The sequence below is a fragment of the Dasypus novemcinctus genome, chromosome 21 (genome assembly GCF_030445035.2).
Source record: "Dasypus novemcinctus isolate mDasNov1 chromosome 21, mDasNov1.1.hap2, whole genome shotgun sequence".
NCBI classification, from domain to species: domain Eukaryota; kingdom Metazoa; phylum Chordata; class Mammalia; order Cingulata; family Dasypodidae; genus Dasypus; species Dasypus novemcinctus.
The window spans coordinates 11,280,302-11,303,397 of record NC_080693.1 but is presented as its reverse complement, the minus strand read 5'-3'; the positions used below and the strand labels follow the sequence as shown (position 1 = coordinate 11,303,397).

The following is a 23,096-nucleotide window of genomic DNA, read 5'->3' as shown; positions in this document are numbered from 1 at the left end:
AAAATCTCATGCTTAATATATGGTCATGAGGTATTGCTTACAATTTTTTCTAGGATTGTTATAGTTGTATCCCTTATATATATGGATATAATACATTTTCAGTTGATTTTTCTGTATGATATGATAACAAAGACCAAATTGTTTTGCTTGCCTTTAGATAGCCAGGTGTTCCAGCTCTGTTTGTTGAAAGACTATTATTTTACCAACTGATTTGCCTTGGGCCCATTGTGGATAATAATTGTGCATAAATGTATATGATTATTTCTGAATTATCAATTCCCTTTAATGCTAAAATAAGTGGAACTTTATTCTCAATTTCATTATTTTAACTTAATTTTATTTGCCATTTATACATTTTTAAGTATTACAGTTAAGACATTAACTGCATATAAAATGTGTGCTACCATAACCAGTATATATTACCAACATTTTTCATCATTCTAAATAGACCTCTGTCCCCATTAAGCAATAAATCCCATCATCACCCCTCCTGCCACCCTTTGGTAACCTCAAATCTACTTTCTATCTCTATGAACAATTTTATTTTACATATTTCATATAAATGGAATAATTCTATAATTGTGATTTTTGTCTCAATTATTTTGCTTAGCATAATGTTTTCAAGATCCCTTCCTATTGACCATTTATCAAATTTCATTCCTTTTTACTGAGGAATAATATTCTATTTTATGTCTACAGCATGTTTTGTTTATCTAATTTTCTGTTGAGGGACATGAGTTATTTTTAACTTTTGGCTATTGCAAATAATGCTTCTATAAAATTTGATAATAAATACAACTATATGATTCCTGTTTTCAAATTTTGGGGTTTTTATCTAGAAGTGGAAGTGTCAACTCATAAGGTAATTCTTTGTTTAGCTTGTTAAGAAAATGCTGAAGTATTTTCCTCAGTACTTAACACCATTTTTGCATTACGACCAACAATGTACAAGTATTCCAATTTCTCAATATCCTCATCAAAACTTGTTGTTTCGAATTTTTTAATAATAGTCATCTCCATTGGTGTAAAGGGGAATCTCACTGTGATTCTGATTTGCAGTTCTTAAATGGCTAATTATATTAAACATATTCTCCTGTGTTTATTGACCATTGTTATATGTTCTTTGGAGAAAAGTTTGCTAAAGTCCTTTGCCCATATTTTAATCTCATGCTTTGTCCTATTGTTGAATTGTAGGAATTTTTTAAAATTTTAATAAAAAAGTTGTGAGATTACAAAACAATCATGCATAATATGCAGAACTCCCATACATCACCCCTTCACCTCCACTCTGCATTGTTGTAGAAATTTTGTTACAGATTATGAAAGAACATCATCTAAATATTACTTCTAACTATGGTCCAGAGCTTACTTTTGGATAATATTTTTTCCATAAACTTCCCTATTTTTAGCACCATGTATTAGTATTATACATTTGTTGTAGTTCAGGAAAGAATGCTCATTGTGTACTGGTAACCACAGTCTATCACTGACTACACGATTCACTGCGTTATATAGTTCTGTGCCTTGTATAATCCATCAAAAATGTTTGCTCAGTGGCTCTCTTTTCATCCCAGACTTGTGCTATCTTTCTTTCAGACAATGTTTCATAAAAAGATACATATATATATATATATGGTGTTTCTCTTATTAACCTTCTTATTGAACATTTCTGATTAACTTCATTGGTTCCTGTGAATTTCTGTTTCCATTCATTATCATTTTTTAATTACAGCTTTGTAGCTTTGTTCCTACCTCCTGATATTGTCACAACATATATTTTAATTCTATATGTTGTGAACTAATTTTCTACTTCACTAGGATTAATGGCGCTACAAATTGCATCAACAATTAGTTGTTTTGCCCATAAGTTTAATAAGAATTAGTAAATGACCATTTCATTTACAGGCAAGTAGGTGTGTAAATAGAATGCTGTTGGCAGGAGTACAAATTTGTCAGCACATTGGTAAAGCTAATTGTTGGTAGTTACAAATATGTAAAATCTACTTTATCAATTTCTATCAAATAATTTATTATAGAAACATATTTTCATACGTGGACAAAAATGAAGCTACAATAATAGCATTCAAAACATTCTTGAAACTTAAGAAAAAAGGTCTTCTTGAGAACTGTCTACTGGTTACTCTATTTCATATAAAAGTTACATTGAAAGAAAGAAGAGATTGAACTCCAAGCAGACTTGATTTGCATGCACTTGCCAATTCTCACATGATTCAATCTCATTGATAATATTTTTGATTAATGATGCATATTAAAAGCCTTACACTGAAGCCCAATATACATCAAACACAGAAAACAGATGTGAAATGTATTTGCAAGGCAATGTAAGTGTCTCTGAGATCACCCACTATCATGTTTTTATTCCTTTGGTTGTCACACAGCTCACACAGTTCTTCAGTGACTGATTCCATTTCAAAACATCACATGGTTTTCTTTACCTGACTACCCACATTATCTATTAGGTCCTTTTCTGATTTCCCATCAACAGTGGTATAACCTGGATTAGGTTAGAATTAAGATTGATTTTTTAAAAGTTTTTTGAAAAAGGTCAAAGATAAACAGGAAGGCACAACGACTGGGAGGTAAAGATCTACTCTTCTTAAAGTCCTTTTAAAGAAAGTCCTTTAGAATTTATTATACATTGCTCCTTGATACAACTGGCAAAAAAAAAAGTACAAACCAGGAAATTTTAAGTTATGTCCATACACAGGGAGCTGCTTGCTTCCTGGCATAATTTTATGCCCTGATCAAGTTCCCTATTTTATCACTCGGCACTTGGGTAGAGAAACAAATATAAACAGAATCCAAATATCAAGCCAGCTGTTGTCATTAGTAATACTCCCCTCTGCTTCAGTGTTTCCACACTTGTCTCCTACTGTCACCTGTATCTGAGAGACAAAGCATTGTCACTGCTGCAGTATTTACTGCCTGCAGAACCCAGATGCAGATGCAGAACCCAGATCTTGGCATTGTGCATGATTGTTTTGTAAGGTCACTTCTCTAATAAAAATATGTATATATTGTTTTTAAAAGCAAAAACCTGACTTCCTCATCTTCCTCTTGTCTTCCTCCTGCACACCATCATATACCTTCAAGATTCACAAAATATTAGGCCACTATGAAATTTTGCTCTTCTCCTACATACTGTTAATTCTGCTGGAAAAACAGCAACAATAATCAGTCCAAGGCCCAATGCTATGGAGATTTTAAAATGAAATTAAAACAGGAGGGCATTAAGGGACACACAGCTATTAGTGTTCTTTGGATCAAGACACTCTCCAATATGCAGTACATTCGAGTAAACGCTCCAGAAGAGGATGCCATAGCAGGTCTCCCCTCTTCTCTGAAACATTGGTTTCTTAAAATCAGCTTGTTTTTGTACACAGCCAAAGAGTGTTACATTGTCTAAACAGCACTGCCAATTTTAAAACACATACCACAGGTAGGAAACTTCCTGAAAGGTGCCCCACCTCTTTGGGGCCACTTGGGAGTGAACCTGGAAACCGCAATCTGCTGTGCTTGGTCAGTGCCTAGATCTTTTGCAAAGTCAATATAAAGTAAGTGCAGGAGCTAATCAAGACCAAAATACAGTTGCAAGTAAGTCGCTCTTTGTGATCAAGGAGAGCACTAATGAATCACAGGTAAACAGGAATTCCCTAAAACACTAGTCCAAAATTTGATATTTTTTCATGATTGAAAATTTCATCTTCAAACAAGTATGCTATCTTTTCCCTAAACAAAGCTTTCTCCTCATGACTCTCTCTATAGCCTCCTTTATCTGTTTGTTTCTAAGACTATAGATTATAGGATTCAAGAAAGGAGGGACTATAGAATAGAACACAGAGGTGATCATGTCCTGAACTGTGGGTGAGCTGGAGGTTGGCTTCACATTCACAGCAGCACCTGAGCTGAGAAAGATGCTCACCACGAGGATGTGAGGGACACAGGTGGAAAAGGCCTTTCCACGCTCACCCCTGGTTGGAAACTTAAGCACAGTAGAAAATATGTGAATATAAGACATGATGATGAAGACAAAGCAGCCACCAGCAATCACCACTGCAGAGATGAAAATTAAAATTTCATTGTTTAAGGTCTCAGAGCAGGAAAGCTTGAGAAGAGAGGGAACGTCACAGAAGAACTGATGCACCACGTTGGACCGAGAGAAGGGCAGTTGGAATGTGTTGCCAGTGTGGAATCCAGAGTGGACCAGACCACTGAGTACAGAGGCCAGAGTCATCTGCACACAGACCTGAGGGTTCATGATCACAGGGTAGTGGAGGGGCCGGCAGATGGCCACATAGCGGTCACGGGCCATGACGGTGAGGAACAGCAGCTCTACTGTAGCAAATGCAAGCACGAGGAAGATCTGAGCTGCACATCCAGCCATGGAGATTGTCCTGTCGTCAAGCAGGAAGATGATACATGCTTTGGGGACCGTGACAGAAATGTAGCACATGTCTAAGACAGACAGATTCCTAATGAAGAAATACATGGGGGTGTGAAGTTTCCAATTGAAGGTGATTATTATGACAATGAGAAGATTCCCCATCAGAGTTGCCAAGTACATCAGTAGGAATAGCATGGCATGTAAGGCCCTGAGCTCCCACACATCAGAAAACCTTGTAAGCAGGAATTCAGTCACTGTGCTGGAGTTGGGCATCTTAGGAACATTTCCCTTGGCCATGAAGAGTCTGACAAATAAACCCTAAGAAACATGCAGGAGCCACATGTAGAAGGAATTAATCTAAGTTCATATATTGCCTCACATTAAAACTTTTATTTTCTCTATTTCATTTTGGTTAATAGGATATAACAATGTTTCCTCTTGCTCCTTTTGGCTTCCCTGCTTTTTATCCTTGTTTCCAGAATAGGAGTATGAGTAAAATATAATATTTAAGAATTGTGCCTATGTTTACATATATTTCTATCACTTTCTAGTTATAAAATGGATCCACTTGAAGTTAAAGGTTTGCCTGGAAGATTGAAAGATTTAATATAGGTAATTTCTATGCATTGCTCTGTCATTAGTTGTGTTCCAGGAATGTTAATATTTATGATAATATAATGACCTTGTAGAATCTGAGTAGAGATCAAAGGGTACTATTTATTCAGGGCTTATCAAAATATTATAATCAATTATAATCCATTCCATGACCACTAAACTGCTTCCATTAAATACCATCATACATTTCTCATGCTTCTCCATGTACTCCTTGAATGTATGTAGGTACTTAGTGTTCTTTGTTCAAAATAATCACTTGTTACTTTCGATAGGTGATATTACCTGTAAGGAAAATTATTTATTAATAATATCAGAGTCACTAAATTTAGTATTTTTATTCTTGTTTTGTGTCACATACTATTATCTTTTCCTATAAAGCCTGAACATATTTCAGAACTTGAAATAGCTGATATAGAGACATTGCTTGATGTGTAGGTCATTAATGGATGTTACACTCACACCTGAGTCCTTCGTAAACTTTCTTTTCACAATCACCCTTAGTGAAACCCTTGCTTAACCCTCAAGTGCTGAATGTTTCCTTCAGCTTTGAGTCATATTTTAACTCATGCCATTGAAATGGGAATGGCTTTCCTTGCGGCCTTGAACCCGCAGAATGTGCCTTTCAGACTTGCTTACCCAGCCTCTCTAACCCTCAGGGCTAATGCACTTCACCTTCCTGCTCTGTGACCCTTTTTCTCCTGACAAATGTAACTACTTCTAGAGAAGCTCTGCTCACTGTAAGAAGGCAGGATGCCTGTCACTTTCAGACTGACCTCCTGAGCTCAAGAATAAAAGCTTTCTGTCTCTGCTCCTCTTTATTTCAGAATTCTTCAAAAAACTACTTCAATAAGGAGTTGTTGTTCTTGCTTTATACCAAGTTTACTGAAAACTTACTGAAAGCATTATATGATGCCTCTGATTAAAAATAGCTAACTTCACTATTTATAAGAAGTTCTAACCTATTTAAGGCAGCTTCACATAGAAGTTGAGATCTTAAAAATAATTGCTTAATTTTTTTCCTTACTAAATTACTTACTAGGCTTCTTCTACTGTATTGCAAAAATTCAACAAGATTTCACAGTTGGAACACAGAGGGAACATATTTTATTATTTCACAGTCACCAATCAGTTGTACATTTCTAGTTTGAATTTATGTGTCAGCAGAGCAGAGTTAAATGTTTGCAGACTACAGGAGAAGATATATTTTATATCTTGACTTGGCCATTTATTTACTGTGTATGAGAGCTTCATATATATTTTTGACTCTCAATTTCCTTTTCTATAGAAGTTGTAAAAATACCTAATTCATGAATTAAATGTTTGTGGATGTAATTAGATATTCTCATAATGGTAGCAATGTTAATAAAAAATAAACCAATAAGTAATAAATTGTTAAAAGGGGGGAGGTTGGGCACTACATATCTCCCATCTCAAATTCATATTACTCTTATTTTGTTCAGAAGCAAACAGAGAAGTATAGGAAAGGCAGCACTCTGAATTTGATAACACAATTTTCTTTTAAAAGAAGTATGATATCATAAAAGATTATACACATGTAAATACAGGTTCTTAACTAAGACTTTTCTTAAATAGTATGCAGGTTACAGGAGGATAACTCTGTTCTGGGCTAACTGGATTATTGTACAAGTGTTCCTATATATCAAATTGTAAAAACAAAATGATTTTTTTATCTTTTCTACAAAGTCTTAAAGACTTTGAAGATATATTTTGAAAATTAATATATTAATTTATCTATTGGTTGAGACATCCTTGTAATATTTATTTATAATATCTAACTTAAAAGATATTTTAGGGTGAATTATGTGCAAGCAGTTGTCTGGAAGCTGTGGAACTCAATTACAAACAATGCTTATATGATTTTCATGATATGCTATGAGAAAGTCCTAGAATTACACCTGAAGTATAAGGGGTCATTTGCACAATTTATTTTTATGACACTTATTCACTACATACTACTGACTGCATCTAGTAGAGTGCTCAGTAAAGAGAAAATAATATGAAATAATTATTAAAATTAATTAATTTGTAATAATACACATAAACCATTGTTTATAGTCTTTTTATGTAAAACACACCCCATCAGAATTAGATATGTTTAAGTATAAATTTACATTAGCATTCTGCTTACTGAAACTCTGGTCAGTGTACACAGCTGCTCCTGCCCCTACTCCATCTGGTGCTGCAACCAGCTCACTCTTTGCTTCCATGAACAGCTCTGAATTCTGCTAAAACTGCTTGAACTGAGTTTATTTCAATGAATGCAAAAGAAGAGATTTGTCTCATTGGCTGAGAGCCTTTTATATTTATACATATATTTTTTTGTCATAGTCCTCTTGACAGTTTCTCTCAAAAATCAACTAAGCAGTGAAGTGCAGGTGATTCTTGGAAGGAAGGGAAGGAAGAGAGAAAAAAAGAGTTAATAACAACAAAGTCTCAAAAGTTAATTTTATTACTGACACTGGATGGACACGTCAAGATTTCTGATAAGGGTCCACTGATGCTTTACCTGGGAGCAAGGATGAGCAGGCATAGTTGGTAGAGACGACCGATGTCCTGTCTGGAAGCTTTCTATTGTACCAAGAGCTTTCATGTTAAGTTTTATATCCATATGGGAGTCTCCAATGGCATCATAGAAAACCCCGAGAGCCCAGGCTTTGGCACCAGTAGTAGCCAGTGCCCACAGGTAATTTCAAAGAGATAATTGGCTCTAGATGGTTAGGGAACAGGGCCCAATTAATATCTGTCCATGAACAGTGCTTGTCTATAAGATATATCAGTGTATTTAAACATAGAAAATTGTGTAGATTAAATGAATAATCAGAAAATCACAGCTCCCCTAATATTCCCAGTGCTCTTAAGGTGAAATGCCTGTGGATCTTAGTGACCAAGGAACAGAGAAGACCCAGACCCTGGCCTCAGCCCAGTCCCAGGACTGAGGTTTCCTGTTCATCCAGAGGGTTTTCCTCTCAGGAATGGAGTGATATTCATTAGTCAAAACAACTCATGGTATTGTAAGGAATGACAGTCTTTCTGAAATTATCCAAAGCCATGAGCCTGGTGCCAAAGCTGAGTCCAGTGGCCTGTGAGCTGGATGATCCTCATCACGTTGCTTTATCTCTGATGACTCAGTAGCTCAACAGGTTAGCACATTAACGACAGTGTCCACCCTCATGTGCCATTTGAAGGTAGGACTAACTGGAATGTGTAACCGTTCGGACTAGTACCAAGCACAAAGTGCATACGTATTAGGAAGCACTACAATAGCTATTCAGTCTTCACAATTATGGTATAGGTGGTTCATTTTTATTGTGTTAGGAAAGCAAAAAGGCTCAATATGTTTCTTAGAGGTGCTATGTACCATTCTGTTATTGATTTCCAGTTTAATTCAACTGTAATTAGATAACACACCCTTTTTTTAATTTCAAACTACTCAACACACTTGAATGCACTTTCTACACCATTAGGATTTAGTCACCTATACTGTTCAAAACTTTTATACCTTTGCTGATGACTATCTCATGATGATTACATTGGCTGAATTGTTTCTACATATCCAGGTATAACTTTAGTTACATTGTGTTATACTTTATGATATAACATGTTAGGCATTATATATTTGGAAGCCATGACAATAGGTGAATAAAAATTTAGCATTGTTTGTATATCATGATGCAAAATAACCTTAATATTGAGCCATACATATTGCCTTCAGGTGTACACTGTTTAATAAGAATGTAGCCTTTGACGTTTTCAATTGTCTGTACCCCAGAAAATCATGTTCTTAAAGCTAATCCATTCCTCGGTGTGTAAACCTGCTGTAAATAGGATATTTTGATTAGATTGCTTCAGTTCGGGCATGGTCCAATGTGAGTCTTAATCCTTTTAAAGGAAACCTTTATAAACAGGATGAATATGGAATTAAAGGAGAAAAACAACAGAATAAAAAAACTGGAAGGAATTAAACCTGGAAGAGAAGGGGGAGACCAGCGGCTGCTAGCATGTATCTTGTTCATGACAGTGTCTAGGACTGCAGGCAGCCTGGCTTCCCGGAGAAAATATCTCTCAATAACTTCATTTGGACATTTTTCTCAGCCTCAAAACTGCAAGCTTGTGAACTAATAAATTTCTATTTTTAATGGCCAACCCCATTTTATGGTATCTGCCTGAGCAGTTTAGCAAACTAAAATGCAGCAGTATAGCCACAGCAGGTTTTGGTTTGTGTTTTATTTATATCTATATACCTATATCTATACCTATATTTATAGCTCTATCTCTATCATATATATCATATATCTATATACATATTATTTTAAATTTATTATCAATGCAAACAGTTTGAATACATTTCAAATAGTCCTTCTTATCCACAGAAAGGTCCTGTGTATACTTTGTCTTATATTGGTAAATAATGTGAAATGGTATCAATACCTTCAATGCAGTTTCTTCACATGGTGTAGGTTCACCTCTGCCATCAGAATGCAAGATTTAAAGCTGGGAGAATCTTTATTGATATCTCATCCCTCCAAGTGTCAACACTCTCAATAAATCTATTTATTTGATCATTGCTCTGCACTGCCCTCAGTTAGGCATTCATATTTTCTAGAGTTTATAGTGATTATATGAATGAGAGTTGGTTCTATAGTAATATACCAACCTCCAGAAATAGAATGGTTGTTTTTGTTTTGTTTTGGAGATGCTTCCTATCAGATTAAAGATAATGCATTTAAATTCCCCTCCCACCCCCACCCCCCCATGGCTCCCTCTTCTGCCTGCTCACCTTCTCTTTTTTAGGAAGCACCAGGATGGAACCCAGGACCTCGCATGTGAGAGTCCAGTGCCCATCTACTTGAAGCACATCTTCCCCATCCTTCACTTTTAATTTTATGAACGTTTTTAGCTTGAATAAGTTTGATGCTTATTGTTTCTCCTACAATGTTAATATTTTACGTTTTATCCTTTATTTATTCCGTTGTAACCCCACTCCAAGGGTCTTAAAAGAGATATAACAGCCACGTACAGAATCTCACTTCGAGAAAGGAACCAAAAATAAAATAAAGGATCAAAATAACTGACCAGATCTAATCAACTGATAAAAAAAGAAATCGATGGCGGCGATGGGAGTGTTTTGTCAACTTTCCGTTGAGATCATTAGAACAAGGCCCAAATTGGGGATCATACTTAATAAAATGGCCAGATGCTTTGGAAATCGCTGGGAGGGTCACTGTCTTAGTTTGGCAAAGGCGGCTGGGGCGCGCACCTGCGCGGCGGCGGGCGGGCAGAGTCCCGGGAGCCACGGTCCTCGGGAGCAGAGGAACCTGGCGGGAGGAGCGGCTGGAGCGCAGCGCGGCCTCACTACCGCCGCCCCTGGCCGCGGCCCGCACTGCGCTGACACCCGCCGCGTGGTGCGGGCGACTGCTCAGCTGCTCTCTGGCCCGCAGAGCAATGGTTAATTAAAACAAAAAGCAAAAAACAAAACAGAAAATCTCTATGAATAAATCTCTGGCATAGCGCGGTAAATGTGAAGTTGCTTATCCAAATACTTGAAGTTACGTGAAGATTTTGTAACACTAGGGAAAAGTGGTCCCTTCAAAGTGAAAGGAGTAGATAAAAAGACAGCGCCTACTGGGAGTTCATTTAAAGCATGCTAGTAAAGATAGAGCAGTTAATAAACTGCTCTGAAAATTTGTGTTTTATTACCTCCTGAAGTTCTTTCAGATACCTGGAACGAAATCAAATATGGGAATCAGAAATAAATGTCATAAAGTCACATCTGTTTTTTGTTTGTTTTTTTTTTTTTTGCACAGAGAAGAAAATATTATTTCTTACCAAATGGATCAGGAATCTTACAGAAAGGGAGAAAATAAGTTATAAGATTTAATACTAGTTATAAAATTTGAATTACATTATCATCTAAATTTCTACGGATTTTGAATTATCATCTAAATTTCTACGGATTTGAGATCCTTCATATTTGTTTGAATATTGTCAATATTGCCTGTATTGGGTGTTAAAGGCAATACTGGAATTTGTTTGTGTGCTATGAATTGAATCTTACTCTTTAAATTACCTTTAAAATTCAGTAGGAGAAACAGTCTTTGGCATTATGTATCCAAAAAGACCTCCCACCTAATAAAACCATTAAGAATCTTAGAAAGTATTTAAATTGTTAGGGCAGACAGGTGTTTTTAAAATATCTGCTATTACTTGCTGCACATTTTTTATATTCATTATAACATGTTTTAGTAATGAAAATTTTAAAAAATGAATTTTTATGTTCCATTTTTATTATTTAATAGAATTTAATAAAATAAGCAGTGAAATGCATGTTTTCATGGTCTGATTTCAAAAGATGGCAACCAAAAAACCAGAACTTGTAACAGCTCTCTAAAGAAATGAGCAGGTCACACACCCTCCCTGGCCAAATCAGCAATAGGACAAATGTACCCCAGGTTAGATTGTTTGCAGTAGAATAAAATTCCACCTAACTGTACTAATTATTTGTCTAGAGAATGATAATATAATGTTCATCTTCTGCTAACTGAATTGTCACATTTTTACGTTTTTAAAAGGTAAAAGTATCGTAAAGATATATCATTTATATTTTTACTAAAAAGCTTTTAGTAAATCAATAATTTTCTTTAAATTGCTAGTAATTTAGAAATGAAGGCATATAATATCTATTAAAAAGAAATGCATTGTCTGCATGCAATATCAATATATACATCTCCATTTATGTTTATCTATATCTATTGATCTACCTACCTAAGTATAGCACATATATATATTGTGGAATTCCTTAATGGTTAATCAAACACTGATAGATTCATTCATCAACAAATGACTGGTAGTTATATCTATAAAAATGGCACATACACCACTAGACAATGAGACCTCTCCTACTCAGCCCACTCCCTCTTAAGAACCCTCCCTTGTGTCCTTGGAAAAGGACTCTACTTCCCATTGGATTCTAGCAGCTGACTATAGCAGTTTTACCTGTAATTGTAAATGTCATATTAGCTTATTTCCATACATTTACTAGCTGTATGAGTCTGGGTCCTCTAGGGAAACAGAATCAGCAAGGGATATCTGTTGATAGTACAAAATTTATCAGAGTCTCTCACGCAGCCATGGGGATGCACAAGTCCAGGTTCCACAGGCAGACTGCAGCCAGGAGCTTTGATGAAAGTCCAGTGAAGGTACTTGATGAGTTCCGGGAGCTGTTGGCTGTCCAAAGACGAGCTGGGAAATTCTCTCTCAATGCTGGAATCTCTTCTCTTTTTAAGGGATTCAACTGATTGGGTTAAGTGTCACACACTGCTGATGGCAATCTCCCTTATTGATGTAATTATAACCAGCTATCTAGGATTTACCACTGCAGTAAAGTCAATGGTGACTAATGTTCACAGATGTCCCTGCACTACAGTCAACCCCGTGCTCCCCTGACCAAACAACTGGGCACAATTACCTGGCCAGGTTGACACAATAGCCTAACCACCACAGCCCACCCCTTGTCAACTCGGCAACCATACACATTACCTTAAAACTATACTTAGTCTCTACGTAAAAACAATAACAGACATGCATATATATATTTATATATAGATTTCCGCCTAACAATGTTCAATTCTCCTGTGTACAACCAGAAATGCATTAACTCCATACAGAATAGGTTGCAAGTTCTTGACATCCTCAAATGAAATGGATACAACTTGTTATATGATAAGGGGAAATTTTGGGGAAGAAGACAAAGAAATTCACTTTGTGTACATACACTATCATCATAATGAAACAAGGAAGAAAGATTCATGACCATTATAGTCCTCATTTCTGAAACCGGTCATGTGGCTGAAGTTCATATTTATCACTACCTTCTTTCACCACCCCTTCCATGTTTCCATTACCCTCAGCAAGCACTTCAGCTGGCTGTGGTTCTTTGCCTCGTGGGGTGACCCAAACTTGCATTCTGAAGATTGTGGGCCATTGTTAGTCCTGCTTGTATTGGGTTGTTGCAGTTTTCCATTGGCTTTAATCATAGACATGGCAGGACTAGGAGATGCCCTAGAGGATCTCCTGTATTCCAGGCAAACTCTTCTTTACCCCCATTATGTAGATGCAGTCCTATTTCCCCTTGATAGTCAGGATCAATCATCCCAGCCAGTACAGTAATTCCCTTATTTGACTGTTGATTCAGAGATAAGAGGAGCCCAAAGTGGTCAGGTGGCAATTTTAACTTCCAGTTCAGTGGAATCATTGTTGTGTTCTCTGGTGCAGCACTCCTCCTTTTGGGAGTAAAACTCATAGACCAGCAGAGTCTGAGGTTGCAGGGACAGAAAGCAAAAATTTTCCTAGTGGGTCACTAGGGGTAATAGTGAGTGGTACCACTCCCATTTCCACCCCTTGATTCCTGGGCCCATAGATCCTGGTTATGGGAGAAATAACACTGTGGAGTGGACACTGATTTAAAGCATACACAGTCTCCTGGAGAACATTGCCCCAGCCCTGCAAGGTATTGCCACCTAGTTAGCACCATAATTGAGTCTTCAAAAGGCCATTCCACCATTCTATCAATCCAGCTGCTTCAGGGTGATGGAGAACATGGTAAGGCCAGTGAATTCCATGGGCATGTGCCCATTCCCACACATTATTTGCTGTGAAATGGGTTCCTTGATTGGAAGCAATGCTGTGTGGAATGCCATGGCAATAGATAAGACATTTGGTAAGTCCATGGATGGTAGTTTTGGAAGAAGCATTGCATGCAGGAAATGCAAACCCATATCCAGAGTATGTGTCTTTTCCAGTTAAAACAAATTTCTGCCCCTTCCATGGTGGAAGTGGTCCAATATAGTCAATCTGCCACCAGGTAGCAGGCTGGTCACCTCAAGGAATGGCGCATATTAGGGGCTGAGTGTGGGTCTCTGCTGTTGGCAGATTGAGCACTCAGCAGTGGCTGTAGCCAAGTCAGCCTTGGTAAGGGGAAGTCCATGCTGCTGAGCCCATCCCTACTTCCACAGCCACTTTGTTCATGAACCCACTGAGCAATGACAGGAGTGACTGGGGAAAGAGGCTGAGCATTAGCTACAGAGTGGGCCACCTTATTCGCTTATTAAAATCTTTGCTGCTTTTACCCTCTGGTGAGCATTCATGTGGGACATAAAAATTTTCATGTTTTTTACCCACTCAAAAAGGTCAATCCACATACCTCTTCCCCAGACCTCCTTGTCACCGTTTTCCAATCAATTCCTACCAAATCCCTGACCATCCAGCCAGACTGTTGGCAACAGTCCATGAATCAGTGTACAAATGCACCTCTGGCCATTTCTTCCTCCAAGCAAAATGAACAACCAGGTACACTGCTTGAAGCTCTGCCCACTGGGAGGATTTGCCCTCACCACTATCCTTCAGGGATGTCCCAGAATGGGCCTGCAGTGCTGCAGCTGTCCACTTTGGATGGTACCTGTATACCAAGCAGAATCATCTGTAAACCAGGCCTAAGTTTTCTCTTCCTCAGTCAACTGATTGTAAGAGACTCCACAAGAGGCCAAAGCTGTGGGCTGGGAAAGAGAAGGTAACATGGCAGGGGTGGTGACTTCCTCGTGTAACTTACTACTGCCTGCAGGACCTGCTTGAGCCACTTTATTTTGGAGTGCTGTTGTGCATGCCCAACTTTATGGTTTGGTGGGTCACACAATACCCAGCTCATGATAGGCAACTCAGGTCTCACGGTAACCTGATGGCCCATGGTTAAGCATTCAGTCTCTACTAAGGCCCAGTAGCAGACCAAAAGCTGTTTCTCAAAAGGAAAGTAGTTATCTGCAGAGAATGGCATGGCTTAGCTCCAAAATCCTAAGGGTCTTCATTGTGATTCTCCTATAGGGACCGGCCAAAGGCTCCAGACAGCATCTTATTTATCACCGACGCTTCCAGCACCATTGCATCTGCTGGATCATATGGCACAAGTGGTAGTGCAGCTTGCACAGCAGCCTGGACCTGATGCAGAGCCTCTTCTTGTTCCAGTCTCCAATTGAAAGTAGCAGCTTTTCTGGTCACCTGGTAAATGGGTCTGAGTAGGTCATCCAAATGAGGAATGTGTTGTCTCCAAAATCCAAAGAGACCAACTAAGCGTTGTGCCTCTTTTTTGGTCATAGGGGGAGCCAGATGCAACAGCTTATCCTTCACTTTAGAAGGAATATCTTGACATGCCCCACACCACTGGACACCTAGAAATTTCACTGACGTGGAAGGACCTTATATTTTAGTTGGATTTATCTCTCATCCTGTCTCATGCAAATGCCTTACTAATAAGTCTAGAGTCTTTGCTACTTCTTGCTCACTAGATCCTATCAACATGATATCAATATAATGGGCAAATGTGATGGCTTGTGGGAGGGAGAGACAATCAAGATCCCTGTGGACAATATTATGACATAGGGCTGGAGAGTTGATATATCCCTGAGGCAGCACAGTGAATGTATACTGCTGGCCTTGCCAGTTGAAAGCAAACTGTTTCTGGTGGTACTTATTAATAGCAATTGAGAAAAAAAGCATTTGCCAAATCAATAGCTGCATACCAGGTACCAGGGAATGTGTTGATTTGCTCAATCAATGATACTACATCTGGGACTGTAGCTGCAATTGGAGTCACCACCTGGTTAAGTGTACAATAATCTACTGTCATCCTCCAAGATCCACCTGTTTTCTGTACAGGCCAAATAGGAGAATTGAATGGGGATGTGGTGGGAATCACCACCCCTGCATCCTTCAGATCCTTGATGGTGGCACTAATTTCTGCAATCCCTCCAGGAATCTGGTATTGCTTTTGGTTTACTATTTTGCCAGGCAGGGGCAGTTCTAGTGGCTTCCACTTGTCTTTTCCAACCATAATAGCCCTCACTCCACAAGTCAGGGATCCAAAGTGGGAGGATTCTGCCAGTTACTGAGTTTGTCTATTCCAATTGTGCATTCTGGAATGGGGGAAATAACCACAGAATGGGTCCAGGGATCCACTGGACCAACTGTGACTTGAGCTAAAACTCCATTAATCACCTGAGCTCCATAAGCCCCTACTCTAACTGGTGGACCACAGTGACATTTTGGGTCTCCTGGAATTAATGTCACTTCTGAGCCAGTGTCTAATAATCCCTGAAACGTCTGATCATTTCCTTTTCCCTAGTGCACAGTTACTCTGGTAAAAGGCCATAGATCTCCTTGGGGAAAGGTAGGAGGAAGATTAAGAGTATAAATTTTGGGCAGTTTAACAGGATCCTTCCCCAAGGAGACCCGACCTTCTCCTCATTCAAGGGGCTCTGGGTCTGTAAACTTTCTCAAGTCTGGGAGCTGATAAAGGGGCCTTGATTCTCTGCATCTGTAATTTGAATTAGAGTTTTGTTCACTCAACCCAGAACTCTTCCATTTATACAGATTCTGAAGAAATTTAATAGACTGCCCATCTATTTCACTGCTAGGAACCCCATGATGTATTAGCCAATGCCATAACTCTATATGACTCAGACTATTTTGAGTGCTTTTCTGAATCTTCCTTTCATTGAGGTAGGCACACCCATCTTCACTTTGGTGATTAACTGCTGATACTTGACTTTTACCAGATTGACATCCAATCATCCCTATGTTTATGGATTCTAATTCCACCACAACCCTCCCTACAGTAATTTCTGGACTACAGAGAAGAACAACCACAGAGCTCTTCAGGGAAGATGGAGTTACTCATACAAATTAATTCCTCACAGTCCTGGTTAAAGTTGTGTCCTCTGGACATTCCTGGGATAGGTAGGCATCTCTAATAGTAAATCCATTCTAGCATTCCAATCTCCTTAAACCTTTGAATTCCCTCTTCTACTGTGTACCAGGGCAAATCAGCTGTCTCAACCTCACTCATGCTAGTATCTTTTAGCCCATGTTTCAATCAGCCACCCAAACAAACTGTTAGAGCCCTTTCTAACCCCTTGAGCTACAGTGTTGAATCCAGAATTTCTGATTAGTGGGCCTGTGTCCATAAATTCAGCCTGACCCAGCTTTATATTCCTTCCACCATATCTCATACTCTTAGTATCCATTCCCACACATATTCCCCTGATTTCTGTTGATATAAGTTGGAAAACTCATGCAGTTCTTCCAGAGTGTACCCTACTTCCTCATGGGTCACATTTTGTATTTCACATTTGGGGGATTGTTGTGATTTTTGTCTACTAATAAGTCTCAAAGACAAGAGAGGTAGTGGGAGTGGGTAAGGAGAAGGATTAGAAATGCCTTGCAATCTACTGACCTCAAGGCATTCCCTTGCATTTTCTTCTGGTCAGACCGAATTAATCTCTTCAGGCATGGGTTGTAAGGCAGTTTCCTCAGGACAGAATGGAGGCTTGGCAGTGCATGTGGGAGTTTGGCCGGTAGGTGCCTCAGGGCTGGGAGGAGGTCTGGACTCCCTGGGGCAGGCCAGAGGCTGGGCAGGGCAGGCTCCAGTTTGGCTGTTACCCATCTCAGGGCTGAAAGTTTCACTCTCTCTGGGGAAGACTGGATGGCTGGATGATACAAAGTTGACAAAGTGTGACCTGGACAGAGCAGGACATGGCAGACTTATCTGGGAAAGTCTCAGTAGAATTCAGGGTTCCAGTGTCTCCATCAATGTCATCATTATCCCAGATGTCTCCATCCCAAATCTCTGTATTCCACTCTATTCCAATATTGCCTTCACTTTTTTTGTCTTTATTTATTTTTTAATGTTACATTCAAAAAATATGAGGTCCCCATACACCCCCACCCCCTCAACCCACTCTTCCCATAACAACCTCCTCCATCATCACGGGACATTCATTGCACTTGGTGAATACATCTCTGAGCACTGCTGCACCACATGGTCAGTGGTCCACATTATAGTTTACACTCTCCCCCAGTCCACCTAGTGGGCCATGGGAGGACATACAATGTCCAGTAACTGTCCCCGCAGTACCACCCAGGTCAACTCCAAGTCCTGAAAATGTCCCCACATCACATCTCTTCTTCCCACTCCCTACCCTCAGCAGCTGCCATGGCCACTTTCTCCACATCAATGCTACATTTTCTTGATTACTAATCACAATAGTTCATGAATAGAATATCAGTAAGTCCACTCTAATCCATATTCTATTCCTCCATCCTGTGGACCCTGGAATGGTTGTGTCAACTCCACATCTATATCAAGAGGGGACTTAGACTCCACATGGAAGATGGATACAATTCTCCTGCTTTCAACTGTAGGCACTCTTGGCTCCCTGGTGTGGTGGTTGACCTTCTTCACCTCCATGTTAGCTGAGTGGGGTAAGTCCAATAAACCAGAGTGTAGGAGTTGCAAGTCTGTTGAGGCTCAGGGCCTGGCTATCACATGGACAGTCCAGAGATTCAGGTCCCCTGAGTATACACTAAACCCCAGCACCAACCACAGGTCCGGTAAAAGTAAGAGGAGAGGCTTGTGGACAAAGATCACATCTGAGTCCAACTCCTTCATGCAGGAGCACAAACTCTAAAGTAGGGCCAACTGACATGGCACTGAACTCCATCTGCCATGACCATAGAACCTGTGGGTCTCTGTAGCCCTCAGAAGTACCAGTACCTGGGGTTGTAACTACTTTATCTGTCTCTGGGACTCTGCTGAGGTGTGCATAAGGGCAACCCCTCTGATAACCTCCCAGCTCTTTTTTAGAGACTCATAGTCACATAAACTTATTTGTCCTTTCCATTTCCCCCTTTTATTCAAGGTCAAAAAGCATTTTTATCTCCTGATATTATATGTACATTGAGATATTCTGCTGGTCTGAGTTGACCCTTTTATTCAAGGTCATTTTCTAGTTACATCATCAACTGGTCCTTGGTAGTAATTCCTTGGCACCAGGGAGGCCATTCCCAGGAGTCATGTCCCATGCTGGGGGGCAAGGCAGTGCGTTTACATGCTGAGTTTGGCTTTGAGATTGGCCACATTTGAGCAACATGGAGGCTCAGGAGGTAACTCTTAGGCATCCTGCAGCTCTAGACCTAGTTCTTACTTTAGGTGTACAGGCTCACAAGCATAGTCATAAGTATCAAGGGCTCATTGTTGGAACTTCCTTCTTTTTTGGTCTTTGCCATTGCACTTGGGGGATTGTTGCTGTTCCATTAGGGAATGTGATAGAGCTCCCCTGGCTAGGAACTCAGCACTCCCTCAGTTGTAATTTTTAATGGTAACCACTATGAAAATATCCAAACATTTTTATGTACCCTGAGAACTCCCTGCCAACCACTTCTCATTTCTTATTTTGTGTATTTGCAACTTCTCTCTTTTTTTCTTTGTTAGTCTAGCTAAGGGTTTGTCAATTTTATTGACCTTCTCAAAGAACCACCTCTTGGTTTTATTTTTTTTTTTCAAGTGCTTTCTTATTTTCTCTTTCATTTAGTTCTGTGCTGATCTTTGTTATTTCTTTCTTCTTTCTTTGGAGTTAGTTTGTTATTGTTTTTTAACAAATTCCTCCATGTGTGAAGTTAATTCTTCAAATTTAGTTCTTTCTTTTTTGAAATATAAATTTATGACTATGAATTTCTGCGGTCACCCCTCAGGCTGAAGTGTGGTTTGCTGGCCTGGCGGGGGAGCAGCCGCAGCAGGCCAAGCCGCTGCCCCCATAATAGGGTGGCTGGTCGGACTCACCGCCACCCCTGAAGGGAGCTTGGCATGGGCGCAGAGTGCCCTCGGGTCTCCCCTTCTCGGCAGCCATGCTTCCGCAGCCGCCCCTCCTCCCGGATGGCGCCACACGATGCCTGTGGGGCAGCACCCTTCTTCTTCTTTCTCCCTGCGCAGGCACAGGGCGGAAAATTCCAGTCTGCCCTTTTCCCTTCCCCCGACAGCAGCAACAGCCAGGCGTGGGCGGGAAACTCAAGTCTGCCCTCCACCCCAGCAACAGCAGCCACCAATCCCTAAACCCTGCCCCTTCCCCCAGCAACAGCGACAGCCAATCCCTAACCACCACCCCTCCCCCGTCCAGCACCGCCCACTGACCTTTCGCCGGCAACCAATCAGAACAGGGCGTGGCTTTGACCAATCAGCCTTCCCCAGCCCCTATAAAACTGTTGCCTCTCCCTCAATAAAGTGGACTTGCGTGTTTACCTTGTCTCCGCGGTAGTTCTTCTGCCGTGCGCCCTCCAGTCCTGAGAGCCCCCGACAAGGGCCTGGCCTCCCTTGTCCCCAGTTCGTCGCCTGCTTCTCCGGGCGACCCCTTCGCCGCCTGCTTCTCCGGGCGACCCCTTCGTCACCTGCTTCTCCAGGCGACCCCTTCGTCGCCGGCTTCGCCGGGCGACCCCGTCAGCCGAACCGCGCAACCCCTTGTGAGACCGATCCCTCGTCTGCTGCCGGACCGACCCCTCGTCCCAAGTGGGACCGACCCCTCGTCCCAAGCGGGACCGACCCCTCGTCCAGAGCTGGACCGACCCCTCGTCCGCAGCCAGACCCCACCTCTACCGACCGAGCAAGCCGCCGCAGCTGGCGCCCAACGTGGGGCAAGGCAACCCCACCACAGCACAACGTGGGGCAAGGCAACTCCACCACAGTCTCACTCCATAACCTGGCAGCCCCCCCCCTCCTCTCTTCTCACCTTGGGACTTCTCTCATGCAACATTGCTGCTACCTGAGCCTTGGCTACCTCATATGATCCACGGCGGTCTGGGAGAATCGCTGGATGGCTTTCTCCTTCCATATCGGGGGCTTATACCGACCCGCTATGATTAAGAGGAGCCTTGGATTTCTCGGGAGCGCGCGCTTGCACGTCTGAAGTAATCCTACCACAGCCCTACGCCCTCCTCTCTTCTCACCTTGGGACTTCTCTTGTGCAACATTGCTGCTACCTGAGCCTTGGCTACCTCATACGATCCACGGCGGTCTGGGAGAATCGCTGGATGGCTTTCTCCTTCCATGTCGGGGGCTTATACCGACCCGCTATGATTAAGGGGAGCCTTGGATTTCTCGGGAGCACGCGCTTGCACGTCTGAAGTAACCCTACCATAGCCCTATGCTCTCCTCTCTTCTCACCCCTATCTTTTCGCTCTGCATTGCTGCTCCTGAACCTTGGTGACCTCATATGATCCACGGCGGTCTGTGAGAATCGCTGGATGGCTTTCTCCTTCCATGTCGGGGGCTTATACCGACCCGCTATGATTAAGAGGCACCAATAAAACTCTCAGGAGCGCGTGCCTGAGCACCTCCACCCCTGCCTTCACCTCTGCCTCCTCCCCTCTGCGCTTGCTCCCCTTTGCCTTGCTCCACTGCTCGTCGTCCCGCCCTCCCCTCGTCGGGGCCTTCTTTTGGCCCGCGACCACCGTCGGAGCCCCACCGGCTCCGACCCCTCGTCTCACCGCGCACCTCGGCTCCCATCGCCGCGCTCTCAAGGTAAGGGCCCCTTTTCTTATCAGCTCCAAAAGGCCATTAGCAATGGGTAACATCCTATCTGCTAAGCAAGCCCCACAAGTTCGGGCCCTCGCCGGTCTCCTAGACACTCACCGGTGTAAGATCTCTTTCAAACAGCTTCAAGTATATTGGGACCTTCTTCTCCCCTTTAATCCATGGCTTACCATGTGTCAGCTCTGGGACCCGGACACCTATACTCGCCTTATAGATAGGGTCACTTTTGCTGTGGAGCAGGAAGGTAAAAGATTCCCTCCTGGCTTATTACAGGCAACATGAAGTCCACAAGAAATCTTGAAGGGTATAATCTATGATATGCTATATAAAAAAGGATTTAAAAGCAGCTATACCAAGAAAGTAAGAGTTATGAGTCAACTGTAAATAAATTATATATTTCTGTTAATGTGTTGTAATTGTTCTGTGTTTGTCTGTCTGTTCGTTCAATGTCAACATATATTGTGATACCTCCGGATGGTAAATATAAATTACTAGAAATCTTTAAAAGAGCTCTATTCAAATGGCCAAAAATTAAATAAGCGCTTATATTAATACTTAAGTTTATTATATTAATACATAAGTTTAAATGTTAATAAGATATCTACAATTTTAAAAAAATTGTAAGTCTTAATTAACAAAATTAACTGTACGTCTTCATAAAAAGTTGTTCTTGCCTAGATTAAAATGAATAACTTATTTTTCTTCACAGGATAATATGAAGAATGTAAAACTTATATGAATATTAAAAAGGTTAAAAGTTTGTAAAAATGCTAACTGAAATGTAATAAGTTTTGCAAAAAGACGTATTTTGTCCTAAAGTAGGATGGCTAATTTTTCATAAACTCTTGAAACTTAATTTGCATGCGGCAAGTGTAAAAGGTATTGTGATAACTTTACGTAAGGGAATGTGTTCTGTAAAGATAAAATTTATCTTCAATAGTCTATATGGTTATAAATAATAATAAAAGGTTTAATAAAGCATTGTTTACATTAAGGTATTAAATGGCTAATTCCAAAAGGTCATTCTTAAATATATATATATAAAACTAAATTGATGATAATAATAATAAAAGGTAATTTTATAACAGGAAAGATTAACAGCAACCAAGCTCCCCTGCCAACTTGCTTTTAGGAAACGGTTTCTAATATTGCATGCTACTAAGTATTTAAAGAAAAGTTATTCTTAAGGAAACAGAAGATGATTTTGTCTTTGCAGCCATTGTCTATTTAGCAACACCCCTCGCTATCAGCCTAGCCACTGTTGCGCCAGACGATTGGAACCTTAAACAAAGACTCCTCCTCACTGTCATCTTCCTATCTATCGTTACTATATTTACTGCCCTCATTCTCCTTCGTATATAAAGCAGTCTCCTACAAACCACAAAGCTTCTGTCTTAAACATACCATTCTCAACCCTATCCTCTAAATGATCTTCTCACTTCCCTCACAGCCTTTAATACTTTATTTCTTCCTCATAACCTTTGCTTTCTTGATAATATTTTCCGCCATCTGTCTAGCCGCTACCGCCCCAGAAGATTGGAACCTCAGCCAACGAATTCTACTCTCCATCGCCTTTCTGTTTATTATCCTCTTGTATGCTTTACTCCTTATCTTCCTCCCATAATGACTTCACCAAGCCTCCTCTTG

At 40.5% G+C, this 23,096-nt stretch overlaps 1 protein-coding gene and 1 long non-coding RNA gene across 2 annotated transcripts in view; both read right to left on the bottom strand.

Moving 5' to 3' along the window:
- LOC131274957 (uncharacterized) overlaps window positions 1-23,096 on the bottom strand; it is a 649,760-nt gene that overhangs the window by 558,947 nt on the left and 67,717 nt on the right. The gene's annotated exons all lie outside the window — the stretch shown is intronic.
- On the bottom strand, window positions 3,740-4,678 carry LOC131274912 (olfactory receptor 14C36-like). Its single transcript, XM_058283289.1, has one exon. It carries the CDS (start codon window positions 4,676-4,678, stop codon window positions 3,740-3,742), a length of 939 nt encoding a protein of 312 aa, XP_058139272.1.

What these genes read in the sequence shown, in the direction of transcription:
- LOC131274912 (XM_058283289.1), bottom strand. Translation starts at nt 4,678, where the DNA reads ATGCCCAACTCCAGCACAGTGACTGAATTCCTGCTTACAAGGTTTTCT.